General features: G+C 39.3%; 2 protein-coding genes across 5 annotated transcripts in view; one reads left to right on the top strand and one right to left on the bottom strand.

Annotated features, from left to right (window-relative positions):
• Window positions 1-19286, bottom strand: part of FANCB (FA complementation group B) — a 66502-nt gene extending 47216 nt beyond the window's left edge. For 2 of the 3 annotated variants that reach the window (XR_006267483.1, XM_043458678.1), the window contains exons 1-4: window positions 19098-19286; window positions 7811-8875; window positions 3352-3504; window positions 2485-2577 (exon numbers count right to left, since the gene is read on the bottom strand). Coding sequence is in view for 2 of the 3 variants with exons in the window: in XM_043458678.1 (XP_043314613.1) it covers window positions 2485-2577; window positions 3352-3504; window positions 7811-8743 (1179 nt within the window). In the remaining variant the exon portion in view is untranslated. Of the gene's footprint in view, window positions 1-2484; window positions 2578-3351; window positions 3505-7810; window positions 8876-9025; window positions 9060-19097 lie in introns of those variants that run through there. The other variant, XM_043458679.1, reaches the window with a different exon arrangement.
• A 191-nt stretch (window positions 19287-19477) lies between these two features.
• Window positions 19478-20028, top strand: part of MOSPD2 (motile sperm domain containing 2) — an 83230-nt gene continuing 82679 nt past the window's right edge. For both annotated transcript variants that reach the window (XM_043458712.1, XM_043458714.1), the window contains exons 1-2: window positions 19478-19613; window positions 19773-19842. In XM_043458712.1, the coding sequence (XP_043314647.1) occupies window positions 19587-19613; window positions 19773-19842 (97 nt within the window). In that variant the 5' untranslated portion in view covers window positions 19478-19586. The remainder of the gene's footprint in view (window positions 19614-19772; window positions 19843-20028) is intronic.

Consider the following 20028-nt stretch of genomic DNA (forward strand, 5'->3'; position numbering starts at 1 on the left):
AAAGAGTTGGACACAACTGAGTGACTGAACTGAACTGAACTGAGGGTCCTACTGCTTTAGTTTAAATACAGAATGCTTCCAGGGCAAAAATCGTGTTCTGCTTGTCTCTCTGGGTTCCAGCCTTTAGAGTTTGGTCTGCTAATCTACTCTTATATTAATATTTTCAGCTTTCTGAAGCTTAAAAAATATATATTTCAACTACCATTTTAAGTTGTTTTTATTATTAGAGTTGATTCAAAAAAATTAAGTGACATATTACCAGAAAGCCATGCTTTCATAAATTAAATTATTTGGCATCACTTAAAGATTGTATTAAAACGTACCTTATCCTTTTTGACAGCTACATAGTATTCCATGATTCAGTTAAATCATAATTGATTTACCATACTCCTAATGATGGATGTTTAGATTTTGACTGAACTGTATTTATAAATACTACTTAACTATTCCTATAAAATCAGTTTTGCTTACATGTATAAGTACAACCTTAGAACACATTTCTAGAAGTGAAATTGTAAGAGTAAAAAGACATGCAATTCACATTTTAATAGCTATAACAAACTTCCTTTCAAGAGACTGGGCCACTTTATATACTCAACAATACTGTTTTAGAATGCATTTTATATTAAGAAAATTAATCCTCTGTCAAATTTTACAATTTCCTTTTATAAAATTTGTCTTATTATTTTACTTTGGAGCACAAAAGTTTTTAATGTAATCTACCTTTTCCTTTACGGTTCTTTGTCCATTATGGTGCTTTATTTATCTACTGTTCACATTAACATCTAATATGTGTTCACTAAGTATTTAGTGAATTCACTTTAATATTAAAATACTTGCAAAAAAATTTTTTAAGGGCCTGCAAAGTATAAATATTTACTATCTGGCCCTTCGCCAAAAAACTTTGCCAGGGATACAGTAAAACATAAAGGACAACACAAGGAAACAGTCAGACAAATCCAAAAGGAGGGACAACTGGCTTGGCCTCAGCAGTGTCATTTTCAAAAGGAGGGGAGGGCTTATTCTAGAGAAAAAGACCAATGAGACATATAATAATCAAGTGCAAACACTGACTGGATCCTGAAAAAAGCAGCCATATGAAACATTCCTGTGGCAATTGAAGCCCTCTGAATATGGACTGAAGAGTAAATAAAACTAAGAGATTATATTAACTTTCTAAGTGAATAACGGTATTGAGGTTATACAGGAGAATGTCCTTATTTTAGGAAATTCCTGCTAAAACACATAAGAGTGAAATATTGAATATTTGCAACTTTCAAATACATGTACATACACACAAGCAGAAACACATGAGGCAAATATGATTTTTATAAAGTAACAACAGGGGAATCTACATGGGGACTAGAGATGATCACTGTATTATTCTATGAATTTTCTATATATTTGAAAATTTTTATGAATGAAAAAAGGCAGATTATGTGAGAACAAGCAACTTGTAATCACATTTCCATGTAAACTTGTATATATTCATTAAAAACATCAATAAGAATATGCAAGTCAGAGTGTTAAAACTGGCTATATCACAGTAATAGAATTAAAGATAATTGTTAGTCTCTTTTTAATATTTCTTGGCATTAAAGTTTGAGTATTTTACAAGGAATATGCAGTACCTTTGTACACTTGGGAGAAAATCAAAACCTTTTTTAGAGAGCTTTGTATGGAAAACTTGAAGGTAAACTATTCATGTTTGGAACATGTCATCATTCATCATATTTGCTGCTCTTTTAAAAGAGCAACGGTATACTGATCCTAAAACTACAAAATACGTGTTTTCCAAAAGTCAGATGTTTATCTTTTATAAGTTTTATCAAATTTACACAATCTTAATCAAAAAACTATCATTTTAGATGATACGTTTATAAGTAATGTCTTAATGGCTTTTACAGAGGGACCGAAAAAGGAAATAGATCCTTTGAAATACAGGTTTTCCCCACTAACCAAGAAGAAACGGTATAAAGCAAAGTAGCAATTACCTTAGGACACATCTTGGTTAGGGATGCACCAAATAAATCAAGATAGAGCCCAGGTGCTCACAGACCCAGGTGAAAGCCAAGGCGGCTGGCTGCTGAGAGGCTGAGATAAGGTCTGCAAAAGGAGCTTGGCGGGACTACTGTTGCTGCTTGGGATGTGTGCTGCAATGGCTTGTTGCAAAACAAATGCTGAACACTATTTTTCGCTTTCAACTTTTTTCACGAAAGCAAAACTCCTCTTCAGATTTCTTTTGGTTAGCAAAAAACAGTTTTTGCTAATGGAGGTCTTTCATAAAAGCAAAGTGGCGTAAAGCAAAATGGCATTAAGCAAAGTAGCATAAAGCAAACTTTTGAAAAGCGGGAGATAACCTGTACCATTTCTTTTGTCCCCAATCACTGTGTTGCTTATACTTTAAGGACCTTTCCTTCAATGTTCTTTCCTTCATTTAGAACAGCACTAACCCAAAAAAAGCAAAAGGAAACAGACACTAACTTGCAATCTTCTTTCCAGAGGTAGGACCACCAAATAATAATTCTCCTCTTTGTCCTCAAACAGGTCATCTTCACTGCTATCCAATGTTTCACCCTAGTAAACAAAAAAAGCACATTAAAACTGAAATTTTGAAATAAACTAAAAAATTCCTAAGATCAACAAAATACGATTAAAGTTTATCCGAAAAGCAGTGTGCCACATTATACACCATTTTCTCCTAACTAGGAAAAAAATGAATACCACTATTACCACCCATGGAACATTTGTAAACTGCCTCAAAAAGTATCAGCTTACTAGGTTTTTATAAAATGTCCTAACTAGAGAAAATAAGAATTATTGTCATTTTACTAATAAAAAAACTGAGGCTCAGAGGTATTTAAGATAGGCCTGAAACTTTCGGGGTATTGTTTCTCTTAGGTTCAAGATCTTAACACATTGTGAACTGTTACTTCTTTTAATAAAGCACTTTCATTTGATTTTATTCCTTAATAAATCTAATATCACCATGCTTTATTGGCATAAAATGTGCTCTTCAGAAGCAATGATGATGTTAATTTACTGTATTGTCATGAGCAAATACCAGATACATTATATTTCAAATTTACACCAAAAACAGTAATGGTATACTGTTGGTATAACATTTGGTTTACAAATGTGTAACATTTGTTGAAAGGAAAGTCAATATACTATTTAAAAGATTCAGTGTATGTATTTTTAAGTTCTCAAAGTTTTAAGTATGAAATCAAAATATTTAAAAGGTGGGTCAAAAATATGAAATAAATATTTAAAGGTAAGTCAAAAGCTTTAAAGTCTTCAAATTTTCTAAAATGTTTTTAAAGTAATGTATAAAAAGTAAACAGAACCTACTGAAGAGTTGAAGGTGTCATGGCCTATTATTTCAAAGGAACTCTGGCAATCTGAATTCAAGGAGTCCTTAAAAAGTAGCAGTACTTGTTCCGTTCCAGTTCCAAAGAAGTCATCTATCAGTACTGAACTAATTTTCTCCCACTTGGCAGCGATCTGAAAGAGAGTGGTAAAGAAGGAACAAAGAAAGAAACACATGAATACACATAAAGTGAGCTAAATCCTTTTGCTGCAAGTAGTTCTACTTTGTCATCTTCAACCTTACAAGTAAGTCATGAAAATGGTAGTGCAAACACTAAGAACCAAACTAAAATAAAGATATTGGGAGATCAGAAGACATAAGGAGTCATAAATTTGTAGAGAGCAAGATGCTTATATTTAATATTTATTCAACATTTGTCCAGGGGCTGTCATGTTCCTGATTCCTATATAAAAATTTTATTATAATTTATGAATGTTAGCACTTCTCATGACTAACTCTAGTGAAGATTCTTTCTCTAACTGGTTAATTTAATGATAACCCTCACTCCCATGAGCCTTGGTGGATATATATTTATGATCAGACCAATTACACAAGGAATTCAGTTGCGTTAGGTAACTAGAAGGTACTAGCAAACATTTTTAGGAGCTCTCAAGGCAGAGTAAGAGTCCATATGAAATGATAATTAATTAATATATCCTGAATTCTGGTAGGAGAGAACATAGTGATTATGTGGGGCACAGAAGGGAAGAGATCCTAATAGTGGGGCACCTAGAATCATCATAGCCTATTGGAATGATTTGTTAAATTTATACAAGAACATGAAATCCCAAGTTTAAAATAGAAGACAACTTCTTAAAGATCCATAAAGCTGAAGGCTTCCAGATTGATCCCCTGGAAAACTAACACAGAAAAGGATCAGAAATTCCTTCTCCCTCAGGCAGAAAAGCTGAAACCCCCATGCAGAACCCCAGAAGCATGGATACATCATCTTCCAGGTAGAGGAGAACTTGCATTCAAGCAAGAATACATAAGACTCTTCAAGCTACATAATCAAATATCGATCTTTCCTCTGTAAGGCTAATTCCAAAGCAGTGATGTTTCACTCAAAACAGTGAGTTTTCACTCATGCAGGGAGAAAGCTTATTTGTAAACCCATAGCCTCCCTTCTTCCCACCACCCCACCACGAGTAGCATGCATTATAATGAACCATGCCAAGAGACACTGGTAATAAGAATGTGCTCAGCACGCAAACACCACAGCTCTGCACACATGCATGTACATACATCTGCAATCTCTAGCTCCAGAAGAGGGTTGTCCAAAAGAAATACAGGTGAACCACCAACGCAAGGCACATGCATGACTTTCAATTTTCCAGTAGCCAATCAAAGAAAATTCTCTAGTAGCAGTAAAAAGGTGATTTTACTTTTAAAAGGCATTTTAGTCTATCTAAAATGTTATCATTTCAATTCAACAGAATCAAGAAAAATTATTAATATTTTACTCCCACTTTATACTAAGCCTTTGAAATCTGCTGTGTATTTGACATGGACAGCACATCCTAAATCTGACCAGCCACACTGCAAATGCTGAATCACCACCTGGAGCCAGTGACTACTGACCACATCAGATATCACACCTCTAAACATACTGGCCTCTTTCTACCTGACAACACACCACTACCTGTTTCACACATACTTGACAATGATCTCAATTTTGAAATGCCTGCTACAAAGATACTTGTCACAACTTGCAGAGATAATTTCTACTCAAAAGAAAAAGCCTAGGAGAAAAGCTAATCGTGTTTTTCTCCACACTCAGCTCTCTCTTTCAAGCCCTATCACTGGATTAAGGACTAGGGCCTTCATGAAGCATTGATCTCAGAACACAGTAACCTTGATTTTCACTATTTATTCTAATTTATGCTTATTTGTAGTTCACCTATCTTTGTAAGTTGCCTTAATTCCTGTTTGTAAAGAAGTAGTAAAAGGACAGATGGATGAAATCCATAGCCAACCCAAAGGAAGACTGCATCTGATGTTTTCTCCCATTTGGGGGCAAAACCATCCAAGGCACCATTTTATTATTCAATAATGTATTCATTTTACTATTTAAAACCTCTTGATATCACAAACAGGAAATTCCTTTCACTAGGCAATGAAAAAAATATTTTTCCCCTTCCTAGTATGTTCCACTCAATTACAAACCTCCTTTATTTACTTTATTTCTCTTAACTGCTAAACAAAGTGTAATTGCTCAAATGCAATTACTTCCCTTAACTCAGGTTTTCTGACACGATTATTCCCCCTTTTATCTGTAGATTCTTAACCTTTATTCTTGTTGCTAAAGTAATCAAGTATTTTACCATAAGCTACATCAAGTTTTCTTCTTAAGTAGGTATGTATAAATAAACACCATGATAGGGATAGGAGCTGTGAAACTCCCAGAGTGGCAAGGTATTGGAGACAATCTAGAAGCACTTAACTTGTAGGTATCAGCTCCCGAGCATTCAGTACTGAGCACTTGAGAATAGCTTAGAAGTACGGAATCCCTGAAGAGGTAGCATAGCGATTGTCAGTAGAGACGAAGGTAAATAACCTGTGGAAAGGCTGGTGTCTAGTGTAGAAAAAGAACCCTAGGATCCGATTTCAAAGCAGGGAGCCCACCAGTTACAGGCCCACGCACAAACAGTGATGCAGTCTTCTGCCCTGGGTAATGTGTCGGTGGCAGAGCTCTGTGGTGTCCGAGCAGGGGACCCATTTCAAGTAAGAGAGGACTATTCCACTGAGTGAATGAGACAGAAAGTTACTACTCCTTAGCCAGGTGAAGAGGGAACCTTAGGTAAGCACCATTGCTGATGACAGCCCTAGCCCTCGTCCAACACAATAGTAGCTACCACTTTCTGGGCTTCTTTTGAGCACCAGGCGCTGTCCAAGTCACTTTACAATGTCATCTTATTGAATTCTCCCCTCTTCGAGGCAGGATGAGTGCAAATTCATACAGACAGAAAATGAGTTCACAAAAAGCAAATACCTCCCTTAAGGTAACACTAGTATGGTGTTCATCTGGGATTGAAACCCAAGGTTAAGAGTATTCTTCCCACTACTCTGACCCCAATAAGGATTATAGGCTTCACTATTAACAGATGCTTTTCCCCACACCATTTCTTCAAATGAAGAGTAGAAAAAGACAGAAAATGCTATCTTCCCACAAAACCTCGAAATAAAAGTGTGATGAGCTTTTAAAGATTGCTTTCAAAATAAAAACAGGACAGTTTTCAAATCATTTTCCTTTTGAGAATTTAAGTCCTTTGTGTGGTGCAGAGGTTGAACATGGTCACATAATTCCTACTAGCATCAAGGTAATCTACAAGGAAAAGTCCCATAAAACACAATTTCAACCTATTTCCACACACACAAACACACGTATACACATTCAAATTAAAAAAAAAAAAGCCTTTCAAGTTTTCTGAAACATTTATCAATATTTCATATCAAGGTGATAATACCATGAGAGAAATTTCAACTGAGGTTCTAATGAAATGGACAGGGCACACCAACTAAGGCAGTATCTGCTTCTTGTTTTCCAAAGTAGCACAAGAACTTAAAAAGCTGTATAATGTACTAAAAACTGCTTTGGAAGATCTCAAATTATTAACACTTCAGCACACATAACTGAATGTGCTGATAAACATCTTATGCCAGGAGGATGCAATGTTAACAAAACATCAGGGTCAGAGAGATATTATTGGAGACAAATAATTCCAATCCTCCAATTTCCTTTTCATTTTCTACACCTTTTTACTTGTTATTGAACGTTCAATAACAGTGAGTATTTTAAAGCAATTTCAAACCTTACATTAAAAGACATGACTATTTATAGATAAAATGTGAATGCTTTTTCAGAGGACAACTCTGAGTTTCAAAATGTAACATAATGCAATTCTCTAAGCAACATTTTCTAGAAAAATTAACACGTTGCTTTTCTCTGGAGAACCATCATGTCTCTAAAAGGACAATGACAGGCTTCAAGGAACTCCTCTGGATTTCAAGTTTAAAACGACAACTACCAACTTTTTCTTTTTTTTCCAACTCTTTCAAAGTTCAACAACTGATATGAGTTTTCCAGAAAGGCTTCTGGTCTTGCTCTAAGTAAAAATACAAATCCAATTATTATCACATTATGAAAATTAGAAACAGTTATGGTAAAAAGACAAATAGATAGATAATAATTGTAGTTATGTATTCATGTATTTCCAAAAACTCAAGGGTTTTATGACTCAAAATGGCAAGGCAAAACTTATCAAATAACATTCAGATAATCATTTTAAGAAAAAGGAATGCTGTAACATACATGATTTCCTTTTAAGTGCAGGACTAAAAACCAATTTGGACAATAAGACTCTAGGATGAATCCTATGAAGCTTAGGGATGCTTAGTAGGTCTAAGATGATGCCAACTGAATGATTATAAGTACCATACCTGAAAGCTCTTTTCCCAAACAGCACAAGCATCACTGGACCTAAAGGATATGATGAAAAGGAGGCCTTCTTCACCTGAATCCACAAGTTGAACTGCACAAGGATCTCCAAATGGAAGCTGGCACACACTTGTAGGAGTCCCATTTAGGAATGAAATCAGCTGATTTTTTCGAGTAAGGGCAATCAGTGACATTCTTAACTGGTCATTGACAATCTCAGTTGAATAGACATGCACAAATGTTATCATGCTGGTATAAGCAGGAGGGATAATGTATGTATCACTTATTACTTCTGCCCTTTCAAGAGAGTATGCACAAAAGTGGGTATTCCAAGTTGCATAATCTGATTTTGAAGGCTTTGGAGTGCATTCTTCTGCAGATAAATAACATCTCTTTAGTCCTAATAAAACTATACCTAGATTTTCAATCTCCCCTGCCCACTCAACAGAGGAAAAGTTCATAGACACACTGACAACTTTACCAGTTTGAGAAGAGATATAAAAGAATGTCTGACCATGTCTCCATAAAACTAAAGGGCCATTAAGGACCCTTATACTGTCCTTCATCTCATAGCCTAGTCTAAAACTCAAACACTTTTCAAATTTATTGGTGCCATGAAGAAACAGTAGAAAATATTTGAAAATGTTCTCTTCTTTAATGCACTGTATCATAACATAAGGCAGATTAATTCCAGTTCTGAAATCTGAAACACAGTCACAGCACATAATTTTTAAATGAGAACATTCTTCTTTTATGCTAAAGAATCCAGTGGATTTCTGAACAAATCCCCCTGGTCCTCTGCCAAACACCATTCTTCTGACATGTAACACAGGTATTGTTTTAGGCCCTACATCTACAAAATTTCCTTCAGACAAACGAAAAATAAGGACTTCTCCATTATAACAGCAGAACCTTTCTTGTTCATTAGATGACATTGCTTGTTTGCCAGTGAATCTACAGTATCAAGTCCAATTTGTGTTGGTCCAGTTTTGGAAAGTAAGTCAATTCCAGTTGATGCTTTTAAACCTAAAAATGAAATGAGGAAAACTGCCACTGAGTAGGCAGAGCTGAAAAGAAAACACATGTTTTAGTTAGAGAACTGTTACACAGGTAACTGTAAACGTTATCAATATTTTTTAGCTTTTTATGCGATCTTAACATTGTCACACTTATCAAAAACTGTCTCAATAGCGCGATCTGCAGCAACATGGATGGACCTTGAGACTGTCATACTGAGTGAAGTCATACAGAAAAGGAGAAACATCATATGACATCCCTTATATGTGGAATCTAAAAAGAAATGATACAAATGAACTTATTTACAAAACAGAAACAAACTCACAGACTTAGAGAATGAACTTATGGTTGCGGGGCAGGGAAAGGATGGTGAGAAGGGATAGTTAGGGGGTTGGGGATAGACATGTAGACATGAAAATGGATAACCAACAAGGACCTACTGTATAGCACAGGGAACTCTGCTGAATGTTATGTGGCAGCTTGGATGGGAGGGGGACTTAGGGGAGAATGGATACATGTATCCCCTGCATGGATCCCTGCCTTGTTGTGCCAACCGGGCTTGCATAATTCAATGAAGCTATGAGCCATGTCGTGCAGGGCCACCCAAGACGGACAGGTCATAGCAGAGAGTTCTGGCAAAACATGATCCACTGGAGGAGGGAACAGCAAACCACCCTAGTATACTTACTGTGAGAACCCCATGAACTGTATAAAAGGCCAAAAGATATGACACTGAAAGACGAGTCTCCCAGGTTGGAAAGGTGTCCAATATGCTACTCGAGAAGAGCGGAGGACAACTACTAATAGCCCCAGAAAGAACAAAGCGGATACATGTATACGTGGGGCGGAGTCCCTTAGTTGTCCACCTGAAACCATCACAGCATTGTTAATCGACTATGTGCTCAGTCACTTCAGTCGTGTCTGACTCTTTGCAACCCTATGAACTGAAGCCTGCCAGGCTCCTCTGTCCATGGGATTCTCCAAGCAGGAATACTGCAGTGGGTTGCCATACCCTCCTCCAGGGGATCTTCCCGACCCAGAGATCAAATCCATGTCTCTTGCATTACAGGGGGATTCTTTACCCGCTAAGCCACCGGGGAAGCCCGATGTATCCTGCAATTCATATTAATTCTTGCATACTCCAATATAAAATAAAAAGTTTAAAAAAAAATCTGTATCCCAAATATCATTTCTGTAGAGCCCTTAAAAAACAGTTTGCAAAGAAGACAAATAAGTACATCACAGAAGATAAGTGAATTTGTTAACAGCCTCTATTAAAAGGTACAAGTGCTCCATTATAAAGAACTGCAAACTTTCCGGTTCAGAAACCTGGTTTCTCCCTCTATGTCTTAGCCCCTCTGCAATGGCATCTCAGTCAGTCAAGGATTCATATTAGATTGCTCCCATAGCCCAGGCACTTGGGTTTCTGTCTCCCTGAGAAAGGAGCTTCTACAGACTTGATGGTCAAAATGAAAGAGTGGTGAGGTGGGGGACTGGGGCGGGGGGTGGTAGAAACCAGGAAATGCTGTAACATGACTTTAAAAAAAATCTTCATAGGAGTAATAGAAATAAAATTTAAATCTTATTTTGCAAAAGCAATGCAGTTTTACATCCTAAGGAAGTCACTATTCTTATTCAAAGTAGAAAAAAACAGAGGATTAGATATTGTAATGAACACAAGGATTAAAACATTGCCATAAATTGTTCATGCTTATTATATGCCAGGTACAATACATGCATTATTTAATACTCACGAATATTCTTTTAAAGTAAGAATTCTTAATATCCCATCTTTTAATTTTTAAAATTTATTTATTTTAATTGGAGGATAATTACTTTACGATATTGTGATGGTTCCTGCCATACATCAACATGAATTGGCCACAGGTATACATGTGTCCCCCCCATCCTGAACCCCCTTCCCACTTCCCTCCCCACCCTATCCCTCTGGGTTGTCCCAGAGCACCGGCTTTAGGTGCCCTGCTTCTTAAATGAGAAAACTGTATTTTAATGAAGGTCAGAAAATTTTCCAAGGTTACAAAGCTAATCAGCAATAGCACTAGATTTAGAAGAGGGGCCCTCTGGCTCCTGACCCTATACTTCTAACCACTACATTGTCCTGGCACGTATTCCCTTGCTCTGAAGACTGGTTGTAAGAAAGGCAACTTGAGATAATTAGTAAGACAGAATAAAGAACAAAGGAACACCCCCTCCATTGAATCCATGTGAGAAAACATGTAAGTAAAAGATGGTGAAGTCTCTTCATTCACTGGTTATGTATGCTGAGTCACTCCTGTCAGTTTAATTCAGTCGTGTCCAACTCTTTGCGACCCCATGGACTGCAGCACGCCAGGCCTCCCTGTCCATCACCAAGTCCCGGAGTTTACTCAAATTCAGGTCCATTGAGTCAGTGATGCCATCCAACCATCTCATCCTCTGTCATCCCCTTCTCCTCATGCCTTCAATCTTTCTCAGCATCAGGGTCTTTTCTAATGAGTCAGTTCTTCACATCAGGTGGCCAAAGTATTAGAGTTTCAGCTTCAGCATCAGTCCTTCCAATGAAAATTCAGGACTGATTTCCTTTAGGATGGACTGGTTGGATCTCCTTGCAGTCCAAGGGACTCTCAAGAGTCTTCTCCAACACCACAGTTCAAAAGTATCAATTCTTCAACCCTCAGCTCTCTTTATAGTCCAACTCTCACATCCATACATGACCACTGGAAAAACCATAGGTTTGACTAGATGGACCTTTGTTGGCAAAGTAATGTCTCTGCTATTTAACATGCTGTCTAGGTTGGTCATAGCTTTTCTTCCAGGGAGGAAGCATCTTTTAATTTCATGGCTGCAGTCACCATCTGCAGTGATTTCGGAGCCCCCCAAAATAAAGTCTGCCACTGTTTCCACTGTTTGCCCATCTATTTGCCATGAAGTGATGGGACCAGATGAAGCGGCGGCTGCGCGGTGCTCAAGCAACTGTGAGGAGATACCCCATGTCCAAGAACAAAGGAGAAGCCCCAGCAAGATGGTAGGAGGGGCAAAATCGTGTTTAGAATCAAACCCCATACCCACCAGAAATGCTCATAGGGCTCAAACAAACTTTGTGCACACCAGGACCCAGAGACCCCACAGAGACTGAGCCAGAACTGTGTTTGAGTGTCTCCTGCAGAGGGACGGGTCAGCAGTGGACTACCACATGGGCAGGGGCTCTGGGTTCAGTAGAGCTGGGTGTGGCATAAGCTCTCTTGGAGGAGGTTGCCATTAACCCCACCATAGAGCTGCCAGAACTTACATAGGACTGGGGAAACAGACTCTTGGAGGGCACAAACAGAACCTGGTGTGCACCAGAACCCAGAAGAAAGGAGCAGGGACCCCACAAGGGACTGACCCAGACTTGCCTGTGAGTGTCCAGGAGTCTCCAGCAGAGGCGTGGGTCAGCAGTGGCCTGTTGCAGGGTTGGGGGCACCGAGTGTAGCAGTGCATGCATGGGACCTTTTGAAGGAGGTCACCATTATCTTCATGACCTCCACCAGAGTTTGGCCCCAGGAGTCACTACTGTAACAGTTACCAAATGCTTAGCATACGCTAAGAACCATCAGAGCACCCTCTGAATGGTGGGCCTGCTTCTCCTTAGATGTGTGATTTATTTTATTTTTTTTAGATGTGTGATTTAGAGCAAGTTATTTAGTCCCTTTATGCCACCTGACATCCACATCTGTGTAACAGGGTGTGGTACCAGCACCAAACCTACAAGGTACTAGAATTAATGAATAGAACTCGCTTGAAATAGAACCTGACCCATAGAAAGTGCTAGACAAGGCTAGCTCATTCTCATCATCATGGCTAGCTGTGGTTCATACAGTACCTAATCTTAGAAACATCAGAGCAACTGTATACTTAATGGTTTGTGAATGCTGAAAGGTCTCTTGTCATTTTAAATAACTCTAACTCATACTCTCTCTTTTCTCTTATTTGTGGATCATTTACGCCAAGAAAATCAAGTACTTTAGAAATAAATGAAAATGAGGTCATGTACAAGTAAGTAATATAGTTTTCCTCTTTTGAATGAGAAGCAAACTCCAAAGGCTTAGGTTTTTTCTTTTATTATAAAAATCTACCAACAATCCAATTAGAAAAAAAAGTATCACTGAACCATAATCTATTGATTTAACAATGTAGCCTGCATTTTATCAAAATGACTTGATTTACAGGCAATTCTACTTAAAAGTATATTAAATCATTCAAATTGGAGATGCTGCACCTTATTGTTGAACTTCCAAATACATCACTTGTGGTTTTAAAAGACCCTCACAAATTTCTTTGAAACTGCTGTCATCAAGAAGTGGCACTTAAATCTCCTCTCCTTGAGTGAGGCCTGGTCATCATGACTCATTTTCAGGCACAGAATACAGAAGAAGACTAGGTTACAGAGCATGGTGGCTTCCTCAGTGACCTCTTCCTTGGATTATTTGCACTGGGGAAAATCCCCTGCCATATCGTTAAGACACTCGGGCAGCCCCGTGGAGATGCACACGCAGCAAAGAACTGTGGCTTCCTTCCAACAGCTAGCAAGGGACTGGGGCCTTTTGCCAAGAGCCATGTGAGTGAGCCTTCCTGGGATCACATCTCCAAGCTCCAGTCCAGCCTTCCTGAGCCAGAACCACCCCTAAGCTGTTCCCAAAAACCTGGTCCTCAGAAATTTTAAGATAATGAATGCTTGCTGTTTTACATTGCTAAATTTGGGAGTAATCTGTTACACAACATTTCTTTTCAAATCAAATTTATGATATTGTTTTTGAGAATTTCTAGAAGAATTACTGAAGCAACTGGAGATACTGGCTAATACAAACTAGCAAAAGCCAAATGACTTCCTGGCTTGTTAGGCAACTCATGCAAAGATCTGGGGAAACAGGTATCCCAGAGCAGCTTCAGCTTTATCAGTAAAGCAGATAGGCAGTGAAACCAAAGGTGTAGCTTTTACTTGTGAAACTATGTTTTACTTGAAATTGGTTACATTACATGAAAATGTATGACTAATACCTTCTTTTTTTCAAATTTCCCACAGACATCTCAGACCTCTTAGGAGACTTATAACAGAGTTTCCTATTTTGGCACTAAATGATACTTTTAAACATTATATATTCCGAGGTAAAGATACAAGAACTCATCGTCTTTTACTACCTAGTCACATCAACAGGTCTTGACTTCCTAATACTAAAAATAAACAAAAATAACTTGCATCCAGAAAAGGATTTTGTAATTTTAATATTAAATGTCACAACTAATGGGTCATCAACACAATGCTCTGGTTTACCCACACCCAAGTGTGGCAGGAGTAAGGAGGACCTTAGTGCTAAAAGGTCAGTAGAATCATCCCCTTCAATAAACTTGAGAGTATGTATTGTTGCCCTTTCATAAAGTGAAGAGTTAGGAAAATCGGGCACCTTACATTGTATTCTCTTAATGCTATCACTAAGTTCCTTAACTTAGAAACTTCTTCCTTACAATTTTCTGTCCCAGTTGTGTCTGTGATGGTTCAAGCTTTCATCCCTCATTTAGGCTGCAGCAAACGCCCTTTAATCAGCCTTCCTTACTCTAGTCTCTCTCTCCTCCAATATGTCCATTCATTTATGCTGCCTCGGTTATTGTTCTAAACTTATCTGGTAACTGGTCCCTAAACTTATCTGGTAACTGGTCCCTAATTCAAAAGTTTTGCATGCACCTGTTGCTCTACTCCCCCACTCCCGCCCCAACCAGCCCCCAAATCTATGATTTGTGTCCCTGAACTATGACCTGGAAAGATAGACGCTGAGTGATAACAGAGATAAAAAGTTGCAAACCACTGCTACAAGCTTTCACTGTGAGCTCCAGGCAAAAAGCAAAGTTATTCTCATGGACTTAGATTCAAATAGATTTAAAAACACAACTGTTATATGAAAGGCTATTTTTTTATTTTTAAGTACTACTGCAAAAACATGCACATTTTCAAGATACGCTATTTTACATGGATCATCTTCAGAGCTAAAAATCAGAAGCGAAACTACTAATTTATAAAGATAACTTTTTTTCCTTCAAACTTTCTATAATAATCTCAAGGCTTACTGAATTCACATATCTGTGAATATGTTTTATTTTATACTAATGCAACATCTACATTAAAGGTAAAAGTTCTGAGCATATGTTCACAAAACAGAACTTTAAAGCTATGGAATAAGTGGTAATATTCATTTTTAAGATATAAATAATCTGGAAACAAGTGAAACTAAGGTTCAGTGTAGAGGTTCTTAAACCAATATAAACAAGTCTTGATTAATCAAATCAGGACACCAGGCTTAGTATTCTAGCCTATTAGTCATTTGACTTTTTACTTAGTACTCTTACGACAGTGGCTGCAGAAAAAAACAGGTAACTCAAACCAGTTAAGTGTTACCTTCAGTCATAGCTCTGGAGGAGGCTGGGGGAGAGAAAGAAGCAGGAAGGAAGATTTGGATGCAGATTATTTATAAAATACTAGGCAGTTAATTTGAGCTTTTCCTGTTCTGTGTCACCACACATCAAAGTTGACTGTATATTTTACACATAAAATGAAAACAGATGTACGAGTATATTAGAAAAATGATACATGCTAACCTAAATATAGGCAACAAATTATCACCCTTATCCATCCTTCTCTCTCAGTCTCCCAACAAATAAACAATGTTTCTGTTAAATGTTAATAAATACATTTGGCATTATAAATTTCAGAACCAGGTCTGGTACAGGAAGATCATAAAAGAGCACTATATTATTTATATATGAAAGCTATAAAATTCTCTAAGAAACCAATCGATAGACTGCGACCAGTGGAAAGTGTCTTTGGAATTCTACCTTTGGGAAAAAGGTAGAATTACGACATTCAACTGTAAACTTCACCTAATAATATTAAGCATAATAATAGTATGAGCATAATACACAGAGATAATCATTTTTCCAACATACAGGACATTGTTTACCTAGTAAATTAACTTGGCTACAGAAGAGGTTCACTGTTAAAACTTCTTCTACCTATATAACTAAAAGTCACTTGTTGAGGCCTGCCCAGAGTCAAATCTCCCCTTTCCCAGAAACACTTAGTGTGTCTGAAATGTGGATGAATGTGATCCACTAAGAGAATCAGGAAAGATTAAAGGTTCTTGATGCCATACTAAGGACTTCTAACTTTCTCTAAGGAATGTTAAACCACTGAAAGATTTCAAAAATAGAAACCGCAGGAGTGTACTTCTGAGTAATAAAGATCCTGGTGACAGTGTTGAAGGCAGGGGAGTGAAGTGACACTGGGGGTGGAGTCATAAATTAGGAAATAATTACAAGGACTTAATTAAAGGGAGACTTTGGAAGACAACCTGGCAGTGAACAGAAATGCATACACCTAGAAATTTCATTTCTAGATATGAACCCAGAGAAATAATCCTACATAATAATGAAGACTTTTTTCTGGAATGTTCACCATGCTATTTTTTTTTCCCAAAAGCAAAAACTTCAATGACCACCAATAGGGGAATGAATAGATATGGATGGAATAGCATATTATAGCTAAGAGGAATGAATTATATGTATATCATTGAGCCTCTTGATGGAAGGTGAAAGAGGAGAGCAAAAACGCTGGCTTAAAACTCAACATTCAAAAAACTAAGATCATGGCATCTGGTCCCATCACTTCATGGCAAACAGATGGGGAAAAAAATGAAAGCAGTGACGGATTTTATTTTCTTGAGCTCCAAAATCACTGTGGATGGTGACTGCTGCCATGAAATTAAAAGACACTTGCTCCTTGGAAGAAAATCTATGACAAACCTAGACAGCATATTAAAAAGCAGGGATGTTACTTTGCCGACAAAGGTCCATCTCGTCAAAGCTATGGTTTTTTCAGTAGTCGTGCATGGATATGACAGTTGGACCATAAAGAAGGCTGAGCACCAAAGAACTGATGCTTTCGAATTGTGGTGTTGGAGCAGACTCTTGAGAGTCCCTTGGACAGTAGGGAGATCAAACCAATCAATCCTAAAGGAAATCAACCCTGAACATTCATTGGAAAGACTGATGCTAAAACTGCAATACTTTGGCCACCTGATGCAAAGAGATGACTCACTGGAAACGATCCTGATCTGGGAAAGACTGAAGGCAAAAGGAGAAAGGGGAGGCAGAGGATGAGATGTTAGATAGCACCACCTACTCAATGGACATAAATTTGAGCAAACTCAGGGAGATAATGAAGGACAGGGAAGCCTGGTGTGCTGCAGTCCAAGGGGTTGCAAAGAGTCAGACACGACTTAGCGACTAAACAGCAACATTGTGGCTTGATTTCAAAAATCAAATGAAAAAAGTTGCAGAAATATGTATACTGTAGTATATTAGGCATCAAAATCAAAACAGATAAAACAGCATGATAAAACAGCATGATATACTTTGTTTACCTACAATGGCTACATTCCCTGACTGCTTTTTCTGTGCCAGGCACTGTTCTAAGCACTTTGGACTAATGCATTTCTTCCTCAGAACATCCTTATGCTATAGGTAGTATTATCCTCAGATGGGGAAACTGAGACATGGAATTTAAGGATATTCACAAAGGCCTGCAGATTGGAAGTGACAGAGACAGGATTCAAACGTAGGCAGCCTGGTCCAAAATGAAAAAGCAAAGGTGTAAGGATTCATGACAAATCCCAGTGACTGTCTATTCTGGAGAAGAAGGATATCAGAGTAGGGGAGTAGAGTCATACAGAGACTTTAGCCATACTTGAGATACTGTTTCAAGGATATATTCAAATACAATATTACAAATAAAATGAACACAATGTTCATTTTCCCCCATAAAAAAGTAAAGATACAAAAAAAGTTTGGGGAAAAAGATGCTCAAGTGTCCATCCTGTTTGACTATGCCTGGTGGGAGTATGGGGACTGTTCTTTTCTTCTTATAATTTCTTTGCAGTTTTCCGTTGCAACAAGCAAAAATGTCTCCAGACATGGTCAAAAAAGTCCCCTGGGGGGCAAAACTGCCCCAGGTGAGAACTATCTTAATACATCATGCACAATGCCAGGCTGGATGAAGCACAAGCTGGAATCAAGATTGCTGGGAGAAATATCAATAACCTCAGATATGCAGATGACACCACCCTTATGGCAGAAAGTGAAGAACTAAAGAGCCTCTTGATGAAAGTGAAAGAGGAGAGTGAAAAAGCTGGCTTAAAACATTCAGAAAACTAAGATCATGGCATCCGGTCCCATCACTTCATGGCAAATAGATAGGGAAACAATGGAAACAGTGAGAGACTTTATTTTCTTGGGCCCCAAAATCACTGCAGATGGTGACTGCAGCCATGTAATTAAAAGACAATTGCTCCTTGGAAGAAAAGCTATGACCAACCTAGACGGCATATTAAATAGCAGAGATATTACTTTGCCAACAGAGGTCCTGTCAAAGCTATGGTTTTTCCAGTAGTCATGTATGGATGTAAGAGTTGGACTATAAAGAAAGCTGATCGCCGAAGAATTGATACTTTTGAACTGTGGTGTTGGAGAAGACTCTTGAGAGTCCCTTGAACTACAAGGAGATTCAACCAGTCAATCCTAAAGGAAATCAGTCCTGAATTTTCATTGGAAGGACTGATGCCGAAGCTGAACGCCAATCCTTTGGCCTCCTGATGCAAAGAACTGACTCACTGGAAAAGACCCTGATGCTGACAAAGATTGAAGGCAGGAGGAGAGGGGAACGACAGAGGATGAGATGGTTGGATGGCATCACAGACTCAATGGACATGAGTTTGAGTAAACTCCAGGAATTGGTGATGGACAGGGAGGCCTGGCGTGCTGCAGTCCACGGGGTTGCAGAGTCGAAAACGACTGAGCGACTGAACTGAACTGAACACGCTTTATATCTTTAAACTTTATATAACTGTTTCAAAGATTTCAAAGTTAAATCTTGTGTTAAGTATCTCACACTCCAAGTGAGAAAGATGCTGCAGAAGTGAAGGAAGTTGCAAGTGAAGTAATTCCCAAATAGAGAAAGTACTAGGAATAATCTAGTTGTCATTCCAGAGAAAGAGGTGAACAGGCCTGGGGATGCCCACTTCCTAACCGCTCTTCCGCAATAACGGGACTAGGGGAGCCAAGCCCAGCCCCGCTACCTCTAGGCGAAGATCGGGTCAGGGAACAAGCCGCCAGCCCTACCTCTACGCGTGAGGCCCTCGCTCAACACAATAGCAACAGCCCCGGAGCAGCAACGCCAAAAATACTTACAGTGTCCTGCAGCTCCAAACCTCCCGCCTGCGCGCTGCATCTTGGGAGGTCCAGGCCGGAGGCTGCGTCCAGCGCAGAGGAGGCGGAGCCTGCCTAACCGGCCAGAACTCGGTTGCCATGGGAGCCTGAGGAGGCGGGGCCTCCGGGGAATGTTGTAAAAGTGAATGGCAGGCGGAGCTCGCACGGGCGGACCTCTGCAAGGGAAGAGCCCGAGATTCGCGGGCTGGCGGGGGAGAGTCCGCAGTTCAGGGGACGTCGGGGGCGGGGCCCGAACGCGAAGCGAATGGAAAGCCAGGTTGAAGGCCTGGTCCCGCCTCCAGACCCGAGCGGACGCACCAGATTGGGCGGCGTGGCGACGCTTCCGCCCTCCTTCCGTTGTCACGCGACCGCCTCCACCTCCCGCCCTTCTCTCTTTACCTCCTGGCCAGCTTGCCCAGTGCTGAGATATTCGGACCGCAGCTGTGGAAAGGGGCGACGCCAACTCTGATCATGTCCACGACCGCAACTATCGCTGAGGTGAGGAGCTGACCGCATCACTGCCGGGCCCCTCCATCCCGGACCCCGAAGCAGCCTCTGAGGCTAGGGGGCCGCGCGCCCAGGTGCAGGTGGGCTGGGCTGAGGGGAAGTGGGATGATGCCTGTAATGTCTAAGCGTCCCCTCGTGTCTCTCTTCTAGTATCAAGCCCAGAATAAAGCCAAGCTCATCTCTGAGGTCCGACGGAGGTTTGAAGCTGAGTATGTGACAGGTGGGTACCGCGATTTTGGTGTTGAGGCAGGTGTGCCATGAGCGGCCCCAACTTTGCTAAGATGTTTGTTTGGGTCTCTGTGGAAGCCGTTAGGGACCATTTCGATCCCCACGAGGACCGTGCCTTCCACGTTTTCTAGGTTTTCTCTTCGTAGTATGGCAAGGATACTGCTCCAGTTGGGCAAGT

This window comes from Cervus canadensis, chromosome X (genome assembly GCF_019320065.1).
Source record: "Cervus canadensis isolate Bull #8, Minnesota chromosome X, ASM1932006v1, whole genome shotgun sequence".
In the NCBI taxonomy this organism is placed as follows: Eukaryota; Metazoa; Chordata; class Mammalia; order Artiodactyla; family Cervidae; genus Cervus; species Cervus canadensis.